This window comes from Urocampus carinirostris, chromosome 3 (assembly GCF_059441175.1).
Source record: "Urocampus carinirostris isolate Australia breed hairy pipefish chromosome 3, RoL_Ucar_1.0, whole genome shotgun sequence".
NCBI lineage: Eukaryota > Metazoa > Chordata > Actinopteri > Syngnathiformes > Syngnathidae > Urocampus > Urocampus carinirostris.
In genome coordinates, this window is record NC_142351.1 from 39,285,106 (window position 1) to 39,309,547 (window position 24,442).

Here is a 24,442-nt window from a genome sequence, read left to right on the forward strand (position 1 = left end):
AGAAGCGAGGTTCGATGCGGATGGAGTCGAGCTTGTGGCTCGGCAACAAGCGCTACCGAGCCCTGCTCACCGGCTGGACCTTCGCTTGGACCCGAGGGGACAAGAAGAACCGCAATGAACAAACGCGTATGTCCCCCCCCCCTCAAAAAATCTATATATTTACGTCTGCATGAATCTCTTATTTTATTAATTGTTAAAAAAAACTTATTTTGCAACCACGTTACCCACTAAAGTAAGTTTTGTAATATAATTAGAAACTTCAGTACACTGTAATCGCTTTCACAGAAATGTAGCCTACGGAAATTATTGTAAACTTGATTTCAATAGAAGGGTAGAAATGTATTTAGTTTATTTTTCATTTCGTCATTACTTTTTGCAACGTTTCCAAAAGCACGTTTACGAGAGAAAATCAAAATCATAAAAAAAGAATGAATCATAATCTTAAACCATAAAAAAATGTGTATTTGCAAATGTATTAAATCTGCTCATTCGTTCACGTGCCAAGAGGTCCCAATAGGTCAAAGTTGACAATTTGATGAAATGGCCTGGATTTAGGAGACCGACTGGACTCAATGTTGATGACGTCATGCAGGATTCTAAAGATTGCAAAGAGTAGCACCAAACTGAATTTTGGAAGCAGTAATTAACCATTTTTGTTAGTGTGACAACCAGGTGATCAAATTATTAGGGCAAAGAGTTTTCTGTAAACATTTCCAAACGTGCATGACCGGTTTAACAGCATCAACCGGCCCAACGAGGACAGATGATCCGACTTTGGTGTCGGATTAACGACAAATTCCCAAACGTGCTGTCAGCGTCCCAAGTACTGTCAGATGAATGTGCAGGAAAAGCTTCAACGTAATTTTAATGTCCAATTAAATCTGTTCATTGTGTTGATGTTGATGAATCGAAGCATCGGATCAACAACAGCGGCTCTGATCCCTGTATTGTAAGGCAAAATGGAAATCAAAATTTAGACGAATTAAGGTAGGCCTACAATGTGTCAGATATTAGGCAGAAAAAAAGATTTGTAATCTTCTAAGATACAATAAACACTTTAATACCATAACATTTAAACCAGATCCCAACCATCGCTCCAACCCTAACCCTCGCTCCGACACTAGCCTTGGCTCCATTCGTAACCCCAACCTTAGCTCAAACTCTAATCTCTAACCTAACCCGTAACCGGAGTTTTAATCTCGAGTTGGAAACGCTATTTTTAGCTTCAACCTAACCTTAATCCTGAGTTTTTTTATAACCCTAAAGTGGAAACCACACCCTAACTCTAGCACCAAACATAACCCTCTAACCCTTAATGGTAGTCAAAACCTGAGATTCAAACCCTAAATGGAAACCAAATCCTAACCCTAGCTAATCCTAAACCAAGATCCATACAAAACTCTAACCCAAGCTCAAACCCTAACCTAGCTCCTACCGTAACCACAGCTACAAATCTTACTCTAGCTCCAACCATAACCCTAGCTCTAACCTCAAACCCCAAACCAGTTTTGAACCCTAATTTGTAACGATAAATTCCGTTTAAAACCCTAGTTTGGTGCCAAGTCCCCTAGTTTTAAACCCTTGTTGAGAACCCCAAATTTAGTTGATGTAGCGCACAAACCCTTGTTTTAAACCGTACTTGGAAACACCAATTCCACTTTAAAACACTAAAATTGCAATGTATTATCAGGCGCACCTTCAAAAGGTCTTAAGAGAAATGTTTTTCATGTAAGGGGTGCACGTGACTATAAGGCCCATTCGATTTAAACTAATGTAAGCGATAGAGTTGCATATAAAAGTCAGAATATTAGAACAACTAAATTCATAGATCATGAATATTACAAAACGTGGTTTCACCTCTAAAATAAATTGAGAATGCATTCTTGCACTTTTGATGTCATGTGCATTTTTGCTTCTTTTTCATGGTGAGCAAAAGTCTAAGGGATCAATTGTACCTGGTGTTTTTTTAACGGCACATAGAAAAAGGGTTGAGGTTCTCCTGTTTCATGAAGCCACTTACCGTACTTGGTTTTCAGTTTCGGTATCGGTGGCGGATATCATCGGTGTGGCGGAGGGCCGGGTCAGCGTCCTTCCTCGAAAGTCGGTCGAGGACTCCGACAAGGATTTCACAGGTCAGTTCTTGAATGAAACTTGATTCCCGATCACCCTCTTTCAAACCAAGGCAGTGTGGAATGTATTATTTTTTCATTCAGTGGAAGAGAATTGAATTTTTGCGCTAAACATGATCTGTAAGAGAAGTAGGAACTTGGGCCCGGGCCTGAACCCGCCCCGTATTTCAGGTCGGGTTCCGGCATAATACATATATATATATATATATATATATATATATATATATATATATATATATATATATATACAGGACTGTCTCAGAAAATTAGAATATTGTGATAAAGTTCTTTATTTTCTGTAATGCAATTAAAAAAACAAAAATGTCATACATTCTGGATTCATTACACATTAACTGAACTATTTCAAGCCTTTTATTATTTGAATATTGCTGATTTTGGCTTACAGCTTAAGAAAACTCAAAAATCCTATCTCAAAATATTAGAATACTTCCTCAGACCAAGTAAAAAAATAATTTTATAACAGCAAAACTAAATCAAACATTTGAAAATGTCCATTGATGCACTCAGTACTTGGTTGGGAATCCTTTTGCACGGATTGCCTGCATCAATCCGGCGTGGCATGGAGGCAATCAGCCTGTGGCATTGCTGAGGTGTTATTGATGCCCAGGATGCTTCGATAGCGGCCTTCAGCTCATTTGCATTTGTAGGTCTGGTGTCTTTCATCTTCTTCTTAACTATACCCCACAAATTCTCGATGGGGTTCAGGTCAGGGGAATTAGCAGGCCAATCAAGGACAGTGATGCCATGGTCAGTGCACCAGTTACTGGTGGTTTTGGCACTGTGGGCAGGTGCCAGATCATGCTGGAAAATGAAATCCTCATCTCCATAGAGCTTTTCAGCAGATGGAAGCATGTAGTGCTCTAAAATCTCTTGGTACACAGTTGCATTTACTCTGGACTTGATGAAACACAGTGGACCAACACCAGCAGCTGACATGGCTCCCCAAACCATTGCTGACTGTGGGAACTTCACACTGGATTTCAAGCAACTTGGATTTTGCTCCTCTCTAGCCTCTCTCCAGACTCTGGCGCCTTGACTTCCAAATGAAATGCATAACTTGCTTTCGTCTGAAAAGAGGACTTTGGACGACTCTGCAACTGTCCAGTGCTTCTTCTCCATAGCCCAAGTCAGACGCTTCTTCCGTTGTCTTGAGTTCAGAAGTGGCTTGACCATGGGAATACGGCTATTGTAGCCCATTTCCCGGACACGTCTGTGAACTGTGGCTTTTGATACCTGGACTCCAGCTTCAGCCCACTGTCTTTGAAGCTCCCCCAAATTCTGGAAGCTGCTCTTCTTCACAATTTTGTTAAGGCTGCGGTCATCTCTCTTGGTTGTGCAGTGTTTCCGGCCACATTTTTCCCTTCCAACAGACTTTTTGTGGATATGCTTTGAAACTGCACTCTGTGAACAGCCTGCTCTTTGAGAAATTTCTTTTTGTGTCTTACCCTCCTGATGGAGGGTATCAATGATGGTCCTCTGGACAGCAGTCAGATCAGCAGTCTTCCCCATACTTGTGATTTAGTTTACTGAACCAAGCTGAGTGTTTTTAAGGCTCAGGAAACCCTCGCAAAGTGTTTCGAGTTAATTAGATGATTCAGGTGATTAGTTGAATAGCCTACTTGTATACTTTTTCATGATATTCTAATATTTTGAGATAGGATTTTTGAGTTTTCTTAAGCTGTAAGCCAAATTCAGCAATATTCAAATAATAAAAGGCTAGAAATAGTTCAGTTGATGTGTAATGAATCCAGAATGTATGACATTTTTGTTTTTTTAATTGCATTACAGAAAATAAAGAACTTTATCACAATATTCTAATTTTCTGAGACAGTCCTGTATATACATAATGAAATTAAGTCTGACTGGGCTTCTCTCACATTTTTTTTCCCTTGTGAAGGATCGGCACAGAATGCACGCTGTTCGGCGCACTTTCTTTTACTCAAATAATTGTTTGGATGACTACTTACTTATATTTGAGTAATATTCTGAAGTAACTGTATTAGTTACCTGAATAACACACTTCGGCGCCGAGGTGCACAATTGATTTGAGGGACGGAGCCCGAAGTAAACTCGAAGCTGCACCTCGTTGCTGCACTTTGGCGCTGTGTGTACTCCAGTAGAAGTACGCACGGCGCTGAAGTCCAGCTTCTGGTTTTACTTCAGGCCCGGTACCTCGAATCAAGTTACCTAAGTTTCACGACCTTAAGGCGCACATAAAAGTCTCAGATTTGCTTCAAATTGTGCCCGCGCCCTATTATGCCGTGCACCTTTTGTTTCATGTAAAGCGGCAGGCTGAAACCAGCTCAGTGGTCTTAGGGTTGGGTGCTCCTCACACAGACTGGCAGTTCACAGGTTTGAGCCTTGCCCGAGTCAAGACTTAAAACATTTTTGGGTGAAATGAGATGTTTTTGTAAGATCTATCACATTTCTAACTTCATGCGACATGGATGTGATGTCCTGTGACTTTTATACCTTTTCCCGTGTTCGCCACAAGTTTCCCGCAAACAGAATTGCACACATGACGTCGCACCCAATGCATTGTTTGCGGAAGAACTCAGAGTTGCTAACGTCGTAACGTATCTGCGCCTATGGTCGTAAAAATACAGTAATCGGTTGGGTTTGGGCTTTTATACCCTCTGTTGCCAGATTATCTAAAGCTTTATTTTATGCTTAATTTCCTGTTTTGCGTTCCAGTGTTCTACGTCAAGCGCGTAAGTGGCGGACGCGCCCGAGGGTTGCTATGGCAACTGGGCCGGACCGAGTTCAGCTGCCCCAGTCGGGTCCTGAGGGACCAGTGGACCAAACATCTGCGGGCCGCTCTCAAAACGCATTGTGAGCAGTCTGAATTTTCAGGAACAAAAAAAAAAAAAATCAGATTTAACATGATAGTCATAATTTGCTTTCAGATCCTCAGCGTCCCAGCAGATTATTAGTGTTTATCAATCCGTTTGGAGGGAAGAAGAAAGGAAGGCAGATCTACGAGTCTATGGCCGCTCCTCTCTTTGAGCTGGCCGGGATCAGTTGTCATGTTATTGGTAGGGAAAACTGACTGATAACATATTTTCTTGATAGAGGGTATAAATCGACACAAGTGCCAAGTAGTGTCAAATATAGTATAATGTTTTACCATCAAACAGTGTCATGATCCGCAAAGTTAATCCCATGAATGTAAACACAAAAAACGATTTTACAAAATTATTTATTTACACAAAAGGGATCACTATCAGATAGTGTACACTAACAAAACAATTACGTTGACAAGAATTTCCAGAATTGAAAGATATCAAAGCTACTCCAACACGGGCTCAACACATTCCTTTCAAAAATGTTGAAACACTAATTTAATCAAAATGAACAAAACATGGAAGTAGTAGGCGCAAGATAAGGTTTAAAACAAGTTAGTTTGTACTAGAAAAAAACAAAAAGAACAATGGATGTATTGGAATACCTACTGGTTCTAACTTAACAAGACATGACAGAGGACAATCTAGGATATGTTGTGACACTTAAAATCTTGCAAGGAAAAAATATGAAAGGACACAGCAGGATATGTTGGAACACTAATTCTTACTGGGCGAAATCATGAAAGAAGTACAAAACTGTATATATTGGGTCACTAACTAGCCATAACTAACCAGATCATGAAAGAAATACAGTGCACCATATGTTGTGACATGAACTCGCTCTAACTTAACAAAAGGTGAAGGGTAAACTTGCAGAATAAGTTGAGACACTAACCAAAACTAACCGACAAAACATGAAAGACAATGAAGGATATGTTGTGACACTAACTAGTTCTAACTGAACAAAACATGAGAGGAAGACAAAGCAGAATGTGTTAAAACCCTTAAAGCTCTAAGTAAACCTGCTTCACCTGTCAAGATTTTGGAACAGGAAGCTGTCAACTAGACATTTTTTTGTCTTTCTTTATTTTATGTTGATGATAACTGTGCATTGTCTGTTGATGTCAGTACATCATCCATTGGAGCCTGATTATCCCTAAAGTCGGATTACCTCATTTATGGCCCCTTTTCAAGATCTCTTTATTTTTTAAAGCTGGGGTCTTTGAGTGTTTCCTTGCCTCCATATAGGGTTCAGATCAGGGGACTGTGTAATGGTAGACTGTGTAACCCTAGAGACTTTCGGTGTTTAAGGGCTATACAAATTAACATGACTTAACAGAAAGACAACTTGGTTAGTATTTTAAGATATACTAATTGAACAAAAAACATTAAAGGATGACAACGAAGGATATGTCTAGACGTGCCGTAGCTATAACGGAACAAAACATAAAAACAAGTCACTAACTACCTCATACTTAACAACAACATAAAAGGGAGGTAACGCGGGAAATGTCAGAACACCAAAACCCAAAATAGTAAAAGGAAGACAACACAACTAACTAGCTCCAATTGAAAAAAAAAATGTTATTTTCAGTAACAGAACGAGCCAATCAAGCTCGAGACCACCTCCTCAAGAAAGATCTCATTGGCTTTGACGGGTAAGTGTAATGTAATAGTGTTTTTTTTCTTAAAAGGTTGATATTAATACACACAATCTTTTCTACGTGTTTACCACAGCGTTGTGTGTGTGGGCGGCGACGGGATGTTCAGCGAGGTTCTCCATGGCGTGATTGGTCGCACGCAACAGGAGGCGGGGCTTTGCCAGAACGACCCGTCTGGCGCGTTGCAAGCGTGCAGGCTCCACATCGGCATTATCCCGGCAGGTCGGCGATAAACACATGCTCACATTTTGTTCATTTTATATATTTAGAATGTATATTTTTCCCCGTAGGTTCCACAGACTGCGTTTGTTACGCCACTGTAGGAGTGATCGATCCCGTCACTTCAGCTCTGCACATCATTATCGGTAAGGACAGAAAAACGCCCAGCCAATGTGCCCTCTAATTTTCCACGGGTCTGAGCGTTCACACAAAGTCAGTGAGCAACGCTTGAAACAACAGTGAGCAACCATAATCCCAAGTGTGGCAAGATAAATAATTATCAAACATGTCCAAAACTTGACATCAAGTTACATTTTGCAATGCAAAATTATTTTTCTCTTTTGAATGAATTGACTCATGTACTATTGCAAAGGTTGTACATCCTACAAATGTCGTTTGTTCTTTCAATTCTTTCACAAGATATCCATTTCTTTTTATTTCCTGATATATTTTGTCGCATAATATTAACATTTTGGGGGGCTTATTTAGTCGGTTGCAAGATACAGAACTGTACTTAGTCACATTTTTTAGTAGAAGTACAATGTTGGCAACAAGATTCACTTGATACAATTGGAAATTATTTGAATGCAACACAAACTTTTTCTTCTTTTTTCTGTTTTTTTTCTACTTTTTTTAATTCCTTTAAAAAAAGTCTCATTGTGTTTATTTTTTCTGAGCTGTTACATTTATCTTTTTGTTCTCCATTTACTTTTTTTCCTACGTTTCTTTCTTTTCTTTTTTCTGGCTTTTTTCTAAATTTTTCCTTCTTTTTTTCTCTTCTTTTTGCTTCTTTTTTCCCCAGCTTTTCACTACTTTTACGTTTTGGTATTTTTTTTCTTTTTTTTCTATTCCCCCTTCTTTTAAGTCATTTTGTGCATAGTTTTACATAATATTTGGTCACGTTGGGACATAGTTAGAAGTAAAGCAGCCGAGTCCTGCCATGGCCGGGCATTATACCGGCGGGCGGAGACGTAACTGCGTGAGATTCTTGCTCAAAGATGTTGTGGCAATTTCGGAGGGAATGTCAAGGACGGATTTTATTAACAAGTTTGTTGAAAAGATTCTGAAGTTTAAAAAGGAGGAGGTACATGCTGTCATAAAAATGACTTCTGGCAAAGGCTTTGATGTGAGTTTTGAAACGGCAGCTCTTTATCAAGAGTTTTGGAATCGCTTTGAGGGAGTGAGGTCCCAGTTTTCAGGATTTACAGTGGAGAAGCTGACTGATAATGCTAACAAGATTGTCAATGTTAGAATGTTTAGTGAAATAATCAGTGCTGATGACGTCTGTTATTGGTTGAGTAGATACTGCTCAGTAAAAGGCCAGGCTATGAAGGTGAGGTGTGAGAAAGGCTATTGGACTGGTGCCTGGAGGGTACCAGTCCAACTACGGCAAGATCCTCAGGGCTTTCAGGGACTGAAACAAATCCCGTCGACTATATTCCTGGGGGAAAACCGTGGCTTTATCCACTATCAAGGGCAACCAAAACTCTGTCGCAAATGTGGTGAGCATGGGCATCTGGCTGAGGTATGTGATCGAATTTTTTGTGGAAAGTGCAGAACAATTGGACATTCCTTTGAGGAATGTAGCAATAGCAGAAAATGCAATCTCTGTGGAGAAACGAATCACCTCTTTAGAAACTGCCCGAATTCGTTTGCTAACAAATTGAAAGCTAGGAAGGCAGTTAACAAAGACAACAAAGACAATGAAATGATGTCAGACAACATAGATAATGAAATGAATAAATGTCACAAAGACAATGAAGTGAATAAAGATAACAAAGACAATGAAATTAATAAAGTCATGGAAATACAAAATGAAAATGAACAAGAAATTAATGAAGTTATAGAAATACCCAATGAAGATGAACAGGAAATGAATAAATAGAAAAGATAGATTTGTCGAAGGCATCAATATCCCAGGAAGTGGGGGACAAATTACCAAGTGTGTTTTGTACATGGATGATTTTAATATTTTGTGTACTGACCGCGCATCTGTTGAAAGAGCCCTTGACTTGACTGACCTGTTTGGGAGGGCGTCTGGGTCAAGGCTAAATAGAGAAAAATCACAAGTGAAGTTTTATGGAATGTGGAAAGAGACAGAAAAGGCAGGACTCCCGCTGACGGTGTTAAAGACAGACCAGAAAATCCTAGGGATAAAATTCAATGCGGATGGAGGAGGCGAGACCAACTGGGATGACGTGACAAGGAAAGTTAAGCAAAAACTTGTTTTTTGGTCACTAAGAAAACTGACAATAGAGGGGAAGGTCCTAATCATCAAAGCGATCATCCTCCCAATGCTTTTGTCAATCAGTTTAATTTTTATGCCTAAAAGAAACGTGCTGTTACAACTGGACCGAGCCATCTTTCGCTTTGTCTGGGGCTCAAAGTGGGAAAGGATAAAAAGAGATACAATGAAAAAGAAAAAGGAAAAAGGGGGGAAAGGAGTGCCTGACCTCCAGCTTTTCCTGGGAAGCAAATATGTCTCTCTCCACTTCCAAAATGCTGTGGGCCCACCCAACAACCCGAAAAGTCAAGCAATGACCCGTTTTTGGATGGGCTCATATTTGCGGAAGCTAAAGCTTGTACCAGACAATCGTTTGATTCCAGTTTCGTTTAACTTGCCACCAACACATCTCTTTATTCGGGATTTTTTGAAGAAGTTTGATTTGGAAACACAAGAATGTCACACTTTACAAAACCACAGGGCCCTTATTGCTATTGTGCAAGAGCGAGCTACAGTAAGCCCTGTGCGGGGGCTTGCGTTTGGCGAATCCACAACGGTTTGGAGCAACGTCAATCATCCTGCCCTCCCAAACAGACTACGAGACTTGTCATGGATGGTGGCTCATGAAGTTCTCCCAGTCAGAGCTGTAATGCACCACCGAGGAATGTCAGCGACGTCGACGTGCCCTCGACCTGGCTGTGGCGCCCAGGAGTCGGTGAGGCACCTTTTTTGTGAGTGCAGCGCTGCCCAGGTCTTGTGGACAATGGCCGAACAACTAGGAAAGTTCCCGGACTTGCCAGCAGGAGAGGTCCCTGATGCACAGTACGTGCTTTACGGGGTGAGTCGGTCGAGGAGGCCTCGGAACGACTTTGCCAGGGACTGGCTCACTCTCGCCGCCATCAAGGACGCCATCTGGACCTCCAGAAACCTGCTGGTATGGAGGTGCAGGCAGATCCCCCCCGTGGCTGTGCTCCAAATGGCTGCAGATACCATACAATCTGCGAGCGGCGGGCCTAGGACGCAGCCATAAAGAAGACTCGTCTGCACCCACCCGGAGGGGGGAGCCGGAGCTACACTGTGGGAGTCCCGGCAGCAACGCCCTTGGTTGTGGAACCCAGAAGGGAGAGGACCCACGCAGAAGGGAAAGGACCCACACAGAGGACTGGAAGAATGCTGCTTGGGAGGGTGGGATGGCAGAGCTATGCCCTTGCACAATAGTATTGCCTTTTACACGCTGGTTAACTACTGTTAAAAGAAAATAACTCTGAAATTGTTTAATTGATGTTGAAAATGTCAGGAAAAAATGTTAAAACGTCATATCGTCACGTCATATTGTCAAATATAAAAAAATTGTGAATATGCTTGATGGCTGTGTTTTGCTGCTGTTGGTGTCGGTGGATTTGTTCAGACCGAGGACAATCGACTTTGGCCTGGTTGGATCTATTGACACTAACAAAGATGTTATATAATGAAATTGTGAATATGTTTGATTTTCGAGAAGGTTTGTTCAAACCTCACTTTGTGTTTGCTGTTAAAAACGTAATATTGGAATATAATATTGTGAATGTGCTTAATTGCTGTTGAGATTGTCATGATTGTTTTCTGTTTTTAGTGTCAATAAATTTGTTCAAACCACAAAAAAAAAAACAACATGATAATAACATAGTAATTGTCATGATTACTGATCTGGGGCACCTGCGGCTGCCCCGTTGGCGCCAACAGCCCTGGTCGCTGATTGGCTCCCTGCAGCTTTTTAAACCCCCCGGCTCCCTGTTACCGGCGTCAGATCGTTGCGAACCTTTGCTCCCAGCTAGGCAAGCTCATTCCGTGCGACAACCTCCTGCTCTGTTTTCTCCTGCCTGATTACCTGTTGCCGACCTGTTTTGCCCCGTTTTTGCCCTGATCTGCCATGCCGACCACCGATCTGTTTTGCCCTGTTTCCTGCCTGATACCTGTTGCCGACCTCTTTTCTGAACTCGATACCGCCCTTGCTCTCCCGTCCCGGCTAGTGACCAGTATCTCTGCAGTCTACGATTATCCTCGCTCGACACGGAAGTGCCACTTCCGCGTTCCAGCCACCTGCTACCCGTGTCCGTCGATCCTCGGATGGTGGAAGCAAGCCCAGCTCTACCTCTTAATCAATAAAACTGAGTAAACAAACGCTATTGGGTCCCGTCTCTGTTTCTGGTTCATGACTTGGATTACATGATACTTATTTTTTTGTGCATTTTTTTTGCAGGAGACTCTCAGCCCTTAGACGTGTGCTCAGTGCATCATTCAAGCACTCTGGTGCGCTACTCGGTGTCCTTGCTAGGTTACGGTTTCTACGGGGACGTTTTGGCCCAGAGCGAAAAAAACCGCTGGATGGGACCGCTCAGATACGACTACGCCGGTAGTAATACACGTCTTGAACTTGAATAAAGTACCAAAAATTAAATATCTATTTTGTGTGGATGCAGGCGCGATGGTGTATCTGAGCAACAGATGCTACGCAGGCGTGGTTGACTTCCTGCCGGCGGACCCGATGCTTTCCAGCCCGAGAGACAAGACGCGCTGCCTCTCAGGGTAAACAATTCAGTATTTGACTTGAGACGGGATTATAAAGCACCAGCGTGTAACTATTAGTTGGCACTGTATTGTCTAACGCGACTGAAAACCAGTGCTTAGAGCACAGCGTAGACGCAAGATTTCAGACAAACATGGCAGCAGTTTTTGGTAGGGAAATTTCACGACCTATGATTTTTTTTAGAAAAATATATACAGTTAATGTATTTTTGCTAAGTATTCGAATGAATGTTTTTCTTTTTTTACTGAACCATTTTTTTGTACTAAATGCACTAAATATTACACACTGCCCCTTAAGGAATACAATAAAATAAAACTATAAAAAAAATCTGGATCATCACAGAAATCTCACTTTAATTTTATTTTGCCCAGCCAGAAAGTCAGCAAAGCTAGCACTACAGTAGTGTAGCCAAATGGCGTTAAACATAGGTCGATGTTATACACTTGTTTTGAACACAACTGGGCCCCAGGATACAGCAACCCCCCCTTACGACGTAATCTCTTTACGGTCTGGAATAAGATGTTTGCTGGACCCCTTGTGACATCATTTTCCTCACCATATACCAAAATTCCAACTCAACGGTGTTCATGCGTATGTCGAGATGCTTTTCTGTTACTGATCGGAGTCATATAAAATACTTGTCTATTTTTGGTTTGCTGTCGCCGTCTCCTCTCCCATTTTCACAGGGTTCTTACATATTAAGGAAAGTTAAATTTAAAACTTTTTAAGACTTTTGTAATTCTTTTTGAAATCAAATTTAGAAAGGTGTCTTCAAAAAAGCACAAGTGAAACAAACAAACAAAACGAAACAAAAAACTGAATTAATGGGCAATTTTAAACAAATGTTTTTTTTTTTAATTTGTTAATCTCATTTTGGTCCAGTTTCTTAAAATCATCTGAAAAACATAGCACTCATCAAAGTTTTAGACAGGGAAAACAATAAATAAAAGGGTGGTGTACGGTAAAACATGGATCCTCAAATAAGAATTCCAAGCCTGCTAAATTTCGTGAAGCTTTATTATCATGATGCATGAAAAATGTATTTTTTACTAAATCTTGTTTTAGTTTAAACAAACATACATCTTATTAATGTGTACACATTTCTAGGAAAATTGGATTTAAGACATTTTAATGACAAATAAGGCTTTAGTTTAAGAACAATTCAATGCTTTTCATCCACCTGCTTCCGCTCAGAAAAAAAAAAGGAGTATAATATACAATACATTTTAATGTCAACTCATTCAGTCCTCATTGGAGCTTGAGCAATAAGGATATGTCGTTTTTCGGTCCATGTCAATTAGAAATATCCAAAATAAATGTTTAAAAAAATAACCAAAACATTGAAAAAAAATAATATTTAAAAGAAGTCCAAAACAATATAATTAATAAATCAAAGGGGATTAAAATAATTCAAATACACATATCAAATGAAAATCCAGAAATAAAATCAAACTTGTATGAACGTGTGTTCATTTTTGTTTGTTTTTAGATGCGACGTGTGCTCCAGGAGCACCGAGAGGCTTTTCCCACAGTCTTCAGAGTCAAGCTCACTATGCAGCTCGCATATCAGCAGCGACTCGGAAGGTAACTCACACAAAAAAACGTCTTTTTCCAGTGGGTGGCGCCACAAATACGATGTTGTTTGTACACGTCCTTAGGCCGGGATGCTTATCCGTTGTTGGAGATATTGAGCATCAAGGTGAAGTTTACGGAGCTTAATGTAGGGTGCGTAGTTTGAGGCGTTCCTGAAATGTTTAAAAACAAATATTTTTTTCTATTAAATATGTCTTAGCAATGCCCAATTGAGTTCAAAGAGCCTTTACATATATTTTTTCACCACACCTATCTACTTTCATCTTACTTTGGTCATAGGTGTTCTGGCCACAAAAGGCGTTACGTTGGAGGGTGGGGGGAGGGGGATATCAAGCGTGTGGTCGCTGTTTTCTTTTAATCCAGGATGAAAATGATGAAAGTAAGTAAAGGACTGTTTCGAATACAGCCCAAATGCCAACCCAAACCCCAACAAAAATGGAAAAAAGAAGCGTTTATTCAAGTGCGCCTAAGAAAGTGACTGTACTTGCACAAAATGTCATGACAGAGGCTGCAAAAATGATTTCAGCCATCACTTTCAGCTAGATGGTGTCAGCAAGTAGAATATTTTGAATTCAAGGACACCACCTTTATTCGTAAAATTTGATTATCAGATTTTGCAACGCCCCTCTTCAAAACCTTCTGAACTGTTGCCTACATTAGAGGTTACTAAGCTTTTTGAAAGCTGATAGCTACGGTTTTTGTTCATGATTAGTGTGCAGGGCTACCAGTTTGATATAGATTTTCTAAATAATTTGTTATTACTATGTTGTGACTGTGTTATAATGCAAGTACCAGATTGGAGTTATTTAAAGCATGGTTAAAATGGACTCAACAAAGTTCCTCTAATATATTTCCCTTGTGTAAGGGTACTGAATGTTTTACATATATAACTTGTAAGCTAATTTGAAAAAGAACGAATGTGGTATTTAAAAACACTGATCATGTCACAGAATTTTCATGCCAGTTTGAATTGTCCTAGAAAATCACAACACCTATCACTAGTGAGCTATTTTTAAAAACAGTCTGGTTCCCTGACCTTCATGTTGAAGAGACAATCTGCCTAATGGTTGCAAAAAACCCTGTAATTCATCAAAAAATAAACAGCGAAATGGATGTAAATCATAAGAAGAAATACATGAACTATCATATAAAGTACTTTTTTCTTTTTTTAATAATTGTAAGATCACCCCAAGGGAGCGGCCATCTTGCAGCTATGGGTACCCCCAATAATCAAAAACGTTGTGAAAGGCCGGGCAAAGAAATAAGAAGAAAAATGCTACGGTTTGGTCACTTTGAGACCCCGTAGTTTGTATTTTTCTTTGTGCTCTTCAACACTTTTTTTCAGCAGCACTACACAATACAGAAACATCTAGTGGTCATATCATACACACTGTCTCTTTTAAAGCTTTTCTGATCTTTTTTTCAAACAGAACCTTTCAACGAATACAGTGCAGTACATAAAAGTATAAAATGTCACACTTTTAGATAGGCTTCAGATGGAGAAGTCTTGGATTTTGGGGGACCTTGTACATGGGAGTCTAAATTCAAACTGTTTTTCCCCGTTTTAGGCGACTGGGTGAGGGTGGAGGGCAGGTTCCGGTGCGTGTCCTTGACTTGCATGTCGTGCTCGTGTCCCAAAAGTCCGTTGGGCTTGTCGCCCTCGGCCCACTTGGCCGACGGGACAGGCGACCTCATCCTGGTGCGGGATTCGAACCCGCTCAGCTTCCTCAAGTACCTCTACCGGCACACCAGCTCGCAAGATCGGGTGATAAAAGATTATTCAATTGATATTTTTGTGTTGATGTTTGAGTGGCATATATAGATATTATACAACTATATTACGCATAACGCATTTAAGCACAGAAGAAAAACACAACAGCACCAAAACAGACATGCAATCCTAATGTTTTCTCATACAAAACACAAGAAACCAATAGAAACAATCAATTATAGTCAAGTTGTGGCACTCTTTAGTAATAATTGGGCATCTTGGCGATGAGAGAGGATCTCTGATGACTTTATGACAGTAGCCTTTGTGATACGGTCATTAGATGAAGTTTATCAAACTATTTGAGTGTGTTTGTTTAACTTCATTTTCCTCATGCTAAGGTTTGTGAGTTTTTCCTTGCCCTTATAGGTTTTAGATCAGGGGAGAATGTAATAATAGTCTGTACTTTGCAAAAGTCTGATCTGATCAGCCCTTTGAGACTCCTTGTAATTAAGGGCTATACGAATAAACTTGACTTGACTTGACCTAGACTATCCCTTTAACTGTAAAATGATTTGAATGACATCACACCAAAAAGCAGAGAAAACATTAAACTCAGGTTTTTGATCAAAAAAGGTGGATAGAAGACCATAATTCAAATGGGAATATCTTTAAAATAGTTCACCATAAAGCTTTGACTATGGTTTCCTTTTAAAGCTCATTTCCAATACTTTCAATTGACACCTAACCCTCCAATTTGATATTTGCCTTATTGTGACTCATTACAGTAGAATAGGTTACATTCTATATGATGACTAAAGAATGTATTAGAATATGTAACATGTAAAAAGTTATTTTTCTTCACTTGTATATCTTCATTTTTTTGGGGTTACTGAAGTGTATTTAATCTTTTTCTTTTCACTTTTTCCAATTCGTCTATAGTTTGATCTCCCGTTCGTGGAGGTCCACCGAGTAATGGCTATTCGCTTCTCGGTCTCTTCTGTCGAAGAAGAAGACGTATACAAGGAGGCGGGAGAAGCCGGTGGAGCAAAAGAAGAAGGGGAGGAAGGAAAAGAAGAGGAAATGGGATACGAGGTGGACTCGAGTGGAAAGGGATTTGAGCAGCGCCTGACCGACAAAAGCTTGCAACCTCCTCAAGCAACGTGCGGTCTCATTTGCAGCGTCTGCTGCAGCAAAGCTCCAACAAAGTCAGTGTGGAACTGTGATGGGGAGATTCTGCCTTTCACAGACATTCTCTGCAGGTAACGTGCTATATTTGCCTGGATGTTGGCATGAGAGTTATAAAAGGGAGACCCCTTTTTTCAATTTGACACAGAACATGTAGTGTTCCTCTTCAAAATCATGCAGATATGTTTCAAAATATTTCACACGCCATGGATCTCGAGAAAGTAATTTTCAAAGTGGACGGTTTGACCTCATAGAGTTGTGACATCATCGGATGACATTGAGAAGCAAAAAAAAAACAATGCGTCCCGTTAAAAAACAGACAGAGATTGTAGTAATAGGCCAATGCCTAGCGCTCATTTCAGCTTGGAGTACGGTAATCGGAACTTTGCTTACTGTGTCGCTGGGCATCATCAATCTGCCGTCGTGTACAGCGTGTGTTCCTTTTTTGACTTCGCCTCATTTTAGGTACGTGATTGTGACTTTTCCTTTCTTGTTTTTGCCGCTTGTCTTGCAACTACTATAATATTGTCCAGATAGCGCCTAGTCAGCGTGCAGGCTCCCCAAGGCTTCCAGTTTTGTTTGGTCTAGGTTAGTCCCATTAGCAGTTGGCTGGCTGGTCAGCCTGGCGTGGGTTCTTGTTTGGTGCCGTGGTAGTGTTTTGTGGCTGGCCCGTGGTTTTCCTGGCTGCTTACTGCATGTTTTCAGTTTGCCAGCCTCACGTTTTGTCTCGCTGATCAGTCCCGGTTCGTCCTTTATTGCAGCCAGCTAGGTTGCCATTGTCACGAGCCAGAACAGGAAACAGCAAAGAGAACCCAATCGCGTAATGTTACTCACAGTTTATTGGGGAGAAGAGGAATGAGTGCACACTTGATCCGAAGAATGTGGTTCACGAAAGTGGATTGATCGGAACGAGGAAGTGGTCAAAGTCAAACAGATCGGGCCGAAAATAAAACAGGATCAAAAACACAGGCAAAACCCGAGATTCACAGGGCTGGGCATATCACAACAGAGTTTAGCAGGAGTTTTGCAGATGCTTTGACACCAGGTGACTCGCAGACTGCGTTTAAGTAGTCAGGGAGCAATCTGTTAACGCGTTTCAGCTGGTGTCCATGGGTGGGGCCAATTGGGCGCCGTGGCAACCAGGACAGAACCTGGTGCCACACGGCGGGGACCAATTGGGCGCCATGGCAACCGTGACAGCCATGTCCCGGCTGATTTAGCCCATGTTAGCTCTTTGTGTTATTTTTTCCAGTTCGCCCCACTTTGGCTGCTCATCATTTGCTCCCATCTGCGACACAATGCCTAGCTTATATATATATATATATATATATATATATATATATATATATATCATCTCATCTCTTTAGCCGTACCGCTTATCCTCATTAGGGTCCCGGGGGGGCTGGAGCCCATCCCAGCCATCTCCGGGCAGTGGGCAGGGGACACCCTGAACTGGTTGCCAGCCAATCGCAGGGCACACAGGGACAGACAACTCATTCGTTCATTCACACCTAGACCAATTCACCTGAAATGCATGTTTTTGGAACGTGGGAGGAAACCGGAGTCCCCGTAGGAAACCCACGCAAGCACGGGGAGAACATACAAACTCCGCACAGGAAGTCTGGAGCTGGATTTGAACCCACGACAGGTTCCCATGACATGAACTGTGCCGCACAAGCGCCGCAGTGCTGCCCATATATATATATATATAAAAAGCAAAAACATGTACAATTTTGTAGGTTTTAGAATTTGGGAATTTAATTGATAAATTCAACATTTTGTTAGTACACAGGGAAATCGCCCGTGTTATTTTAACACTATAAAGTGTAATTTAACATTTTTACGATTGTTACTTTATTCTCCTTTTGTATAAATTAGGGATATTTTACACTATTGAGAAACAAAAGCTTGCTTCAACCCTAGTTTATTCCCCCCCCATCCCCCCCAAAAAGCATCATTTTGAAAGGTGTTAAATTAAGACTCTTGAATTTATACACTGATAACACTACCTTGGTTAATGTGAAACTTGCAATTTTACTGTAACAGTTAGAATCACAACATGGTAAAATTTCCTCTTGATTAAGAAACATAAAAGGTTTCTAATATTTGTAAAAAATATGGCATACATTTTCTTTGAAATAAGTAATTCTTATTCTGTAAATCTATGTGGGTCTTAAATTGTTACTCTTCGTGAAATAATAAATTGTTACTCCAAATAAAATATTTCAGGATAATTTAAACCTATTTAATTTCCGTTATTCTAAAAATTGAAGTAAAAGTAAACTGTTGGATACCTACCGTACTTTAAATACTCTTGAATTATTTAAATACTTTTGTAAAAATACTTCGTTTAACATAAAAATGAGCACAAACTTAAAAAATTAATTATTATGATATGTCATTTGCTACCACTCATGGCTATAGACGTCATAGACATTTATTCACTGCGACTCCTGGCAATGGATGCCAATTGAAGTTAATGATTTAATAGTACAATAATGCTATTTATTTTAATATAAACATATTTCAATTGAAAAATATTTTCATATTAGAATAATACAATTTTCAATATACTATTTTTGTTGGAAATTATTTATATATATATATATATATATATATATACAATGCATCCGGAAAGTGAATGAGTTAAGGGAAGCCTGGAAGGACAGTGTGTAATATTTAGTGCCTCCTAGTGGTAAACAAAAACTTTCATTCAGTAAAAAATAAAACATTGATTTGAATACATAAATTAACATACCCATGTTCATTTCCATAAAAAAGAGAATGTTTCATTTATTTTACGCAGTGAAATGCACATTCACGTTGCTGCAGCATTTGTCTGGCAGGATGCAGCCACGCTTTGCGCTATGGCACCGGCCCCTTACTCGCACAGTGCCATCTAGTGGTCAAATATTACACATTGCGTCTTTAACTTCTAGGAATTAAAATTCATTCTAAACATTAAATCAAATATAAATATTTATGTAAAGAACTGTATATATTGCAAGTCACATTCATGAGCAATCACAGATTTTTGTTTTGTTTTAAAAGCTGCGTTCTTGTCATTGATCAGGATTCACGGGCAGCTGGTAAGACTTTACGCCCGAGGGATTGAAGACACGGCGGCCTTCCACCCTGGTAACGAACACATTTGAAAGAAGAAAGGAAGAGAAGCCTGACAAATGCTGTTTTTATTCACTGGAATGTTTTCAATAAACTATCTATTTTTATATCAATCCATGTGCTTTCCAATCATCTAGCTCTGCATTATTTGGCAATCTTAATTTTAAAGAAGAGGGAGGGGATTTCTATTCTATTCCTAATGCTCCTACTTAACACCATTTCTCCTTTTAATTAGGACCATTTTTTGAACCACATTTTCTACTTGTTTTTCAAACACATCCAATCCGACACAGAATTGAAACTGAGTGAAATTTATTGTTCATCAAAGCTGTAAACAGTGACCCACGTGTAAGTGTCACAAGTGAGGTTGCACCCACTTGTATTTGCCTTCATAGCGGAATCCGGCCGTCCTCAAGAACTCGTCCGCTTCATCCGGGCCGCGACTGAGCAGAAAAAAACAAAATCATTGACGTGGACATTCACTCCTAACGTTTTGCTCAAATGTGTGCTTCACCAGAAATCCACAGAAATAAGCAGTTATATAGAACAGTAGATCTAAAATAGTATTTTTGCTTGACAACTTGTTAGTTTTGGCACTAGCAGGGAGGGAAACATGGCGGTTATAGAACATCTTTCATGACTGACGACAAATGACTTTGTGATACTTCTGTCTAGTTGTTCCTTTTAAACAGCGTTCATCAAATTATTTTCGTGTTTGTTTGGCCGAATGCAAGTCTTCTGGAATTTTTTTGCAGTGTGGGGGCGTCGTGATGGTTATAGAGGATCTTTGATAATAGTCGTATTCATGATACCGTCATTTCTTTTAAAAAAAAAAAAAAAGGTTCATTATTTTTGTGCGTTTGTTTGGCTAATTGTTAGTGATCTGGGTGCATTGTGATGGTTAGAGGATCTTTGATGACTTTGATGACAGCAGCCTTCGCGATACTGCTGTTCCTTTTAAATAACAATTATCAAATTATTTTTGTGTGCTTGACAAACTATTCTGGCACTTTTTTTGCAGTCGTGCGTCGTGGCGGGTTTTAAGGGTCTTAGATATTCTGAGACAGTGGGCTTTGTGATACTAATATAGTTCCTTCTAAATCATGTACATTTTTCTCTGGTCTCACCGAAACCTGAAGACATGTTGTTAATGGAATAAAACATGATTGGCCTATACATAGGGATGCACCAAGAAGTCAAGTCATGTTTATTTGTATAGGCCTTAGTCACAAAGGGTCTCAAAGGGCTGCACAGACCACAGATTATTGAAAACTACTTGGCTCTAGAAGTGTGAGCATTTTTGGTTCAGGGCAGGCCAATACACAAATGTAAACGAAAGATAAAAAGTAAGAAAGAAAATATATTTTTTTAAATGTTTTTTTAAAGTATTTTGTCCATTTTTAAATGAAGTATAATAAATTCCAGAAAGTTCAATTAAATAAACTAGAAACGTGCAATATTGTTTTTCTAGAAATAGTATCACACAGGGTTCATACTCCTCTTTCATGGACATATTCACGTACTTTTTAAGGACTAAATGCCAATTATCCAATTTCTCTAGTACCATTAAAATAGAAAATCCAGTGTGAATCATGTTTTACAGAGCCACGAATATATCTGCTATTTACATATGCTATTTTTTTTCTTTTTATGTGTGCATTTATTAAGATGTATTGTTTTTACATCTTGAGTAAATTACAAAATGTATTTGTATTGGAGATAAATCCCTCCCCATATAGGTGTTGGTTAAACATGACAGTAATACATAGCTTACATTTTCAGTTGCAGGAAGTTTTTCCCGTTACGATTTAGCCTTGGGAAAATATACCTTAATTATTTTGCAAGGCCCATTATAAATGTTCATAACTGATACGTAATCCTAATACATGTCATAGTACCCTGTTTAGGTGCAGCTTGCACGTTGGGGGCGATGACGCTTCATAGAAAATTGGTGTACAAACTAATGCCAGCTGCTGTTAATCAAGAGCAAAGAAGAAATGCAAAGCCCCCAAAGAGCAGTTATGACGTCATTTTTGAACAGACTTGTTGAGAAACAACAATTTCAAGCATTTACAAGCACTTCACTTAAAATTCAAGCACTTTTCAATCCTTGAAAACGCAACATTAAAATTCAAGCATTTAGAAGGATTTCAATCATCTGTATGAACCATGATCACGTGGAGGAAGCCCTAAAAACATTTACCTGCCAAATTTGTAGGACAAAGGAAGTATCTTCCTCTTGTCGATATAATGGAGGAGCGGGGTAAAGATTCTCCAGGCTTCCCTTAACTCATCACTGGAGAAAAAAGAAGTTGAGTGTGCAAAATGTTGAGCAGTAAGGAATGCAAAGAAGCATGTGACAGATACCTTCTCACAAAGTGCATCTGATTGCCGCACATAACATCCAGTAGGAGCCTCTCGTATGCGTCGGGTAGCTTCACATTCTGCCGAGGTCAGATTTGATTATTTAATCTGTTACCAGGGGCGGGCAATTATTTGGAGTCGGGGGTTGCATAGGGTTATAAAAATGGCAGAGGAGCCGTTCCTGGAGGACTATATTTATATTTTTTTAAATGATCAATAAAAATACATGCAGATATGTATACGTTTCTTTAGATAACTTTTTAAATAGATTAGTTTTGTCAAATTGGTTTTGAAACACTCACAATTGAAGGAAAATTAAATATTAGGTCCTGTTTTAAGCACTAAATTTGATATAACTATATTGACTATAAGTTTTGTAGTGATACTTTAGTTGAATTTTTTTGCTTTTTAGTAGTATTTCTGTTGTATTTTTGTAGTATTTATTTAGTGGTGTTTTTGTAGTGTGTTTCAGTTGCAGTATTTTGTTGTATTTTCTATAGAATTTCCACAGTAGATCTGTAGTATTTATGTTGTAGAACTGTAGTTGTATTTTGTAGTATTTTGGTTGTAATATTTCTGTAGTAGTATTTTGTACCATTTATGTAGAAGTATTTTCAAAGTATTTCCATTGTAGTATTTTTTTAGTGTTTGTGTAGTATTTTGTTGAACATCAATAGTATTTTGGGAGTATTTCTTCATTTTCTTTGTAATATTAATGTAGTTGTATGTTTGTAGTATTATGGTGTAATGTTTATGTAGTATTATTTTTTTAGTATTTTTGTCGTAATATTTATGAAGTAGTATTTTTGTATTACTGTATTGCTGTAGTGGTATTTTGTAGTAGTATTTCTGTATGGATATTTTTGAAGTATTTCCATTGTAAGATTTTTCCAGGATTTTTGAAGTTATTTGTGTAATATTGTTGCAGTATTTCTCAAGTTTTTTGTAATACAAGTGTTGTCGTATTATTGTTTTATCTTTGTTGTAAAATTTCTGTGGTAGTATTTTTGTATTATAGTACTAATGTCGTCATTTTTTGTCACATTTCTATAGTAGTTCATTCTTTTCAGGATGAAAACAAAACAAAATATTGGTCCCTGATTACAAGCAATACGTTTGATTTACTTTTGTAGCAATTTGTAGTATTTCCGTAGTAGTGTTTTTGTTACATAGTTGGAACACCCCCAATTTTTTTTTTTTTAAATCAGTATTTCATTTACTATACTGTTGTGGCCCACGGGCCATAGTTTGCACACCCCTAAGCCAGACGAAAATACTATCTGTGCCGCAACGATGCTTTCAAGGTCACCTTGTATCTGCTCCTGTAAGTGAGGTCTAGCTCAGTCTCCTCTGGGCCAAAATGAGCACCAGGCCTTTTTGTGGTCATTTTGAGGTAGATGGCTTCGTCCGGCTGCACACGGACCACAAGTTCGTTCCTTTGGCATTCGTTTGCGAAAATGTCGCCGGGCACGTCAGTGTACTGCAAACGCAACTCTGCTTTGCGTTCATTTAGCGCTTTGCCGCAGCGCAGGATGAAAGGCACTCCTTCAAAACAAAGATCCAAAGGTATTCTTTCAGGACGTAAGTGTATTTTTTGAATTCATACAGGGGATTTTTTTTTAAATTCAGTTAGTTTTGTTTTCTTATACCAAATGAGTAGCAGTGAGAAAAGAAGCAATTGTCTGATTATTTATGTTTTTTTCTACTCTATTTTTAACATGTTGGTTATTTACCACACTTAAGTGGAATGTGAAAAGGCATTTGAGGAGACAGGACCAAGCTAAGTTTCAGCTTTTCCCGACTAACCCATTTTTTTTTCTAGTTTTTATTTAACCTTCCTGTCATCTCCGGGGTCAAAATGACCCGCCACTGTATTAAAACTAGGGATCGACCGATATGGGTTTTTCAGGGCCGATACTTGGAGCTATTTGGAGCAACTTTTTATTTGCTGTAAAAGCTTAAAAAATTGGTGTGACAAATTTTAAAGAATGCAAAAAGAAACAAAGAATTTGTGTTATAAATTCAAATAAAACTTTAAAAGCTCTCTGAAACAGTTTACAGTAAATACATTAGAATTTCAAGACAACTAAAATGAACAAAAACTTTCACTCAAACAAAAAACGTAATTGCTCCCTGATTTATTGTACAATAAAAAAAATTAAAAAGTCAATGCATCCAACGTGACTTAAATCAACTCAAAACAAAAAGTACATTCATCGCGTTTGACCGTGCTTACACGCGGTACACAAGCTAATGCACGCGATAACACCGCGATACAGGCGCAGAACAAACGTGCTATGACCGTGCTCCACCCGCGATTACCCGCTAAAATTTCGCGTCCTACCCGCGTGTAACCACGTCTTGGCCGCGGCCGTATCACGTCCTAGCACGTTCGTACTGCGTCTTTACCTCGTGTGTACCACGTGTGCCGCCCGCGGTTACCCATGGTCTAAAGTTTTGAGCAGCGCAAAAGTTTTGAGCAGCGCAAAAGTTTTTCGCGCGGCCAACCGCGTGTGAATTTCTTACCGCGTGTAAAGCACGGCTGTATCTCGTCTGTATCGCGATCTCAAAGCGTCCAACAGCGTCTGCTTCACGGGCAGAAATTTCTGGCCGTGATTCAGCCTCGATACGCCCGTGAAAGGCTGTGTGACCGGGCATTAAGGCATGGTTTCGCGGGCATACCACGGGTAAACAGCAGGTTTAGCCAATTTTGCACATTTTCCACCCCGTCTGCTTCACGGGCAGAAACTTCTGGCCGTGATTCAGCTGCGATACGCCCGTGAAAGGCTCTGTGACCATGCCT

General features: G+C 39.5%; 2 protein-coding genes across 4 annotated transcripts in view; one reads left to right on the forward strand and one right to left on the reverse strand.

The window, feature by feature from the left end:
- On the forward strand, nt 1-19,388 carry LOC148369670 (ceramide kinase). The gene is made up of 13 exons (XM_088331785.1): nt 1-126; nt 2,037-2,132; nt 4,845-4,982; nt 5,057-5,185; nt 6,588-6,651; nt 6,731-6,876; nt 6,945-7,019; nt 11,337-11,489; nt 11,557-11,662; nt 13,153-13,247; nt 14,825-15,021; nt 15,907-16,226; nt 19,226-19,388. The coding sequence occupies exons 1-13, from the start codon at nt 15-17 to the stop codon at nt 19,305-19,307; spliced, it is 1,713 nt and encodes a 570-aa protein (XP_088187911.1). The 5' UTR covers nt 1-14; the 3' UTR covers nt 19,308-19,388.
- The window catches only part of LOC148369671 (glucose-6-phosphate 1-dehydrogenase-like), a 26,341-nt gene continuing 14,561 nt past the window's right edge, over nt 12,663-24,442 (reverse strand). Inside the window, exons 9-13 of one of the 3 annotated variants that reach the window (XM_088331786.1) lie at nt 22,949-23,184; nt 21,643-21,719; nt 21,479-21,571; nt 19,653-19,718; nt 12,663-13,408 (exon numbers count right to left, since the gene is read on the reverse strand). In XM_088331786.1, the coding sequence (XP_088187912.1) occupies nt 13,318-13,408; nt 19,653-19,718; nt 21,479-21,571; nt 21,643-21,719; nt 22,949-23,184 (563 nt within the window). In that variant the 3' untranslated portion in view covers nt 12,663-13,317. Of the gene's footprint in view, nt 13,409-19,570; nt 19,719-21,478; nt 21,572-21,642; nt 21,720-22,948; nt 23,185-24,442 lie in introns of those variants that run through there. The other 2 variants (XM_088331788.1, XM_088331787.1) reach the window with 2 other exon arrangements.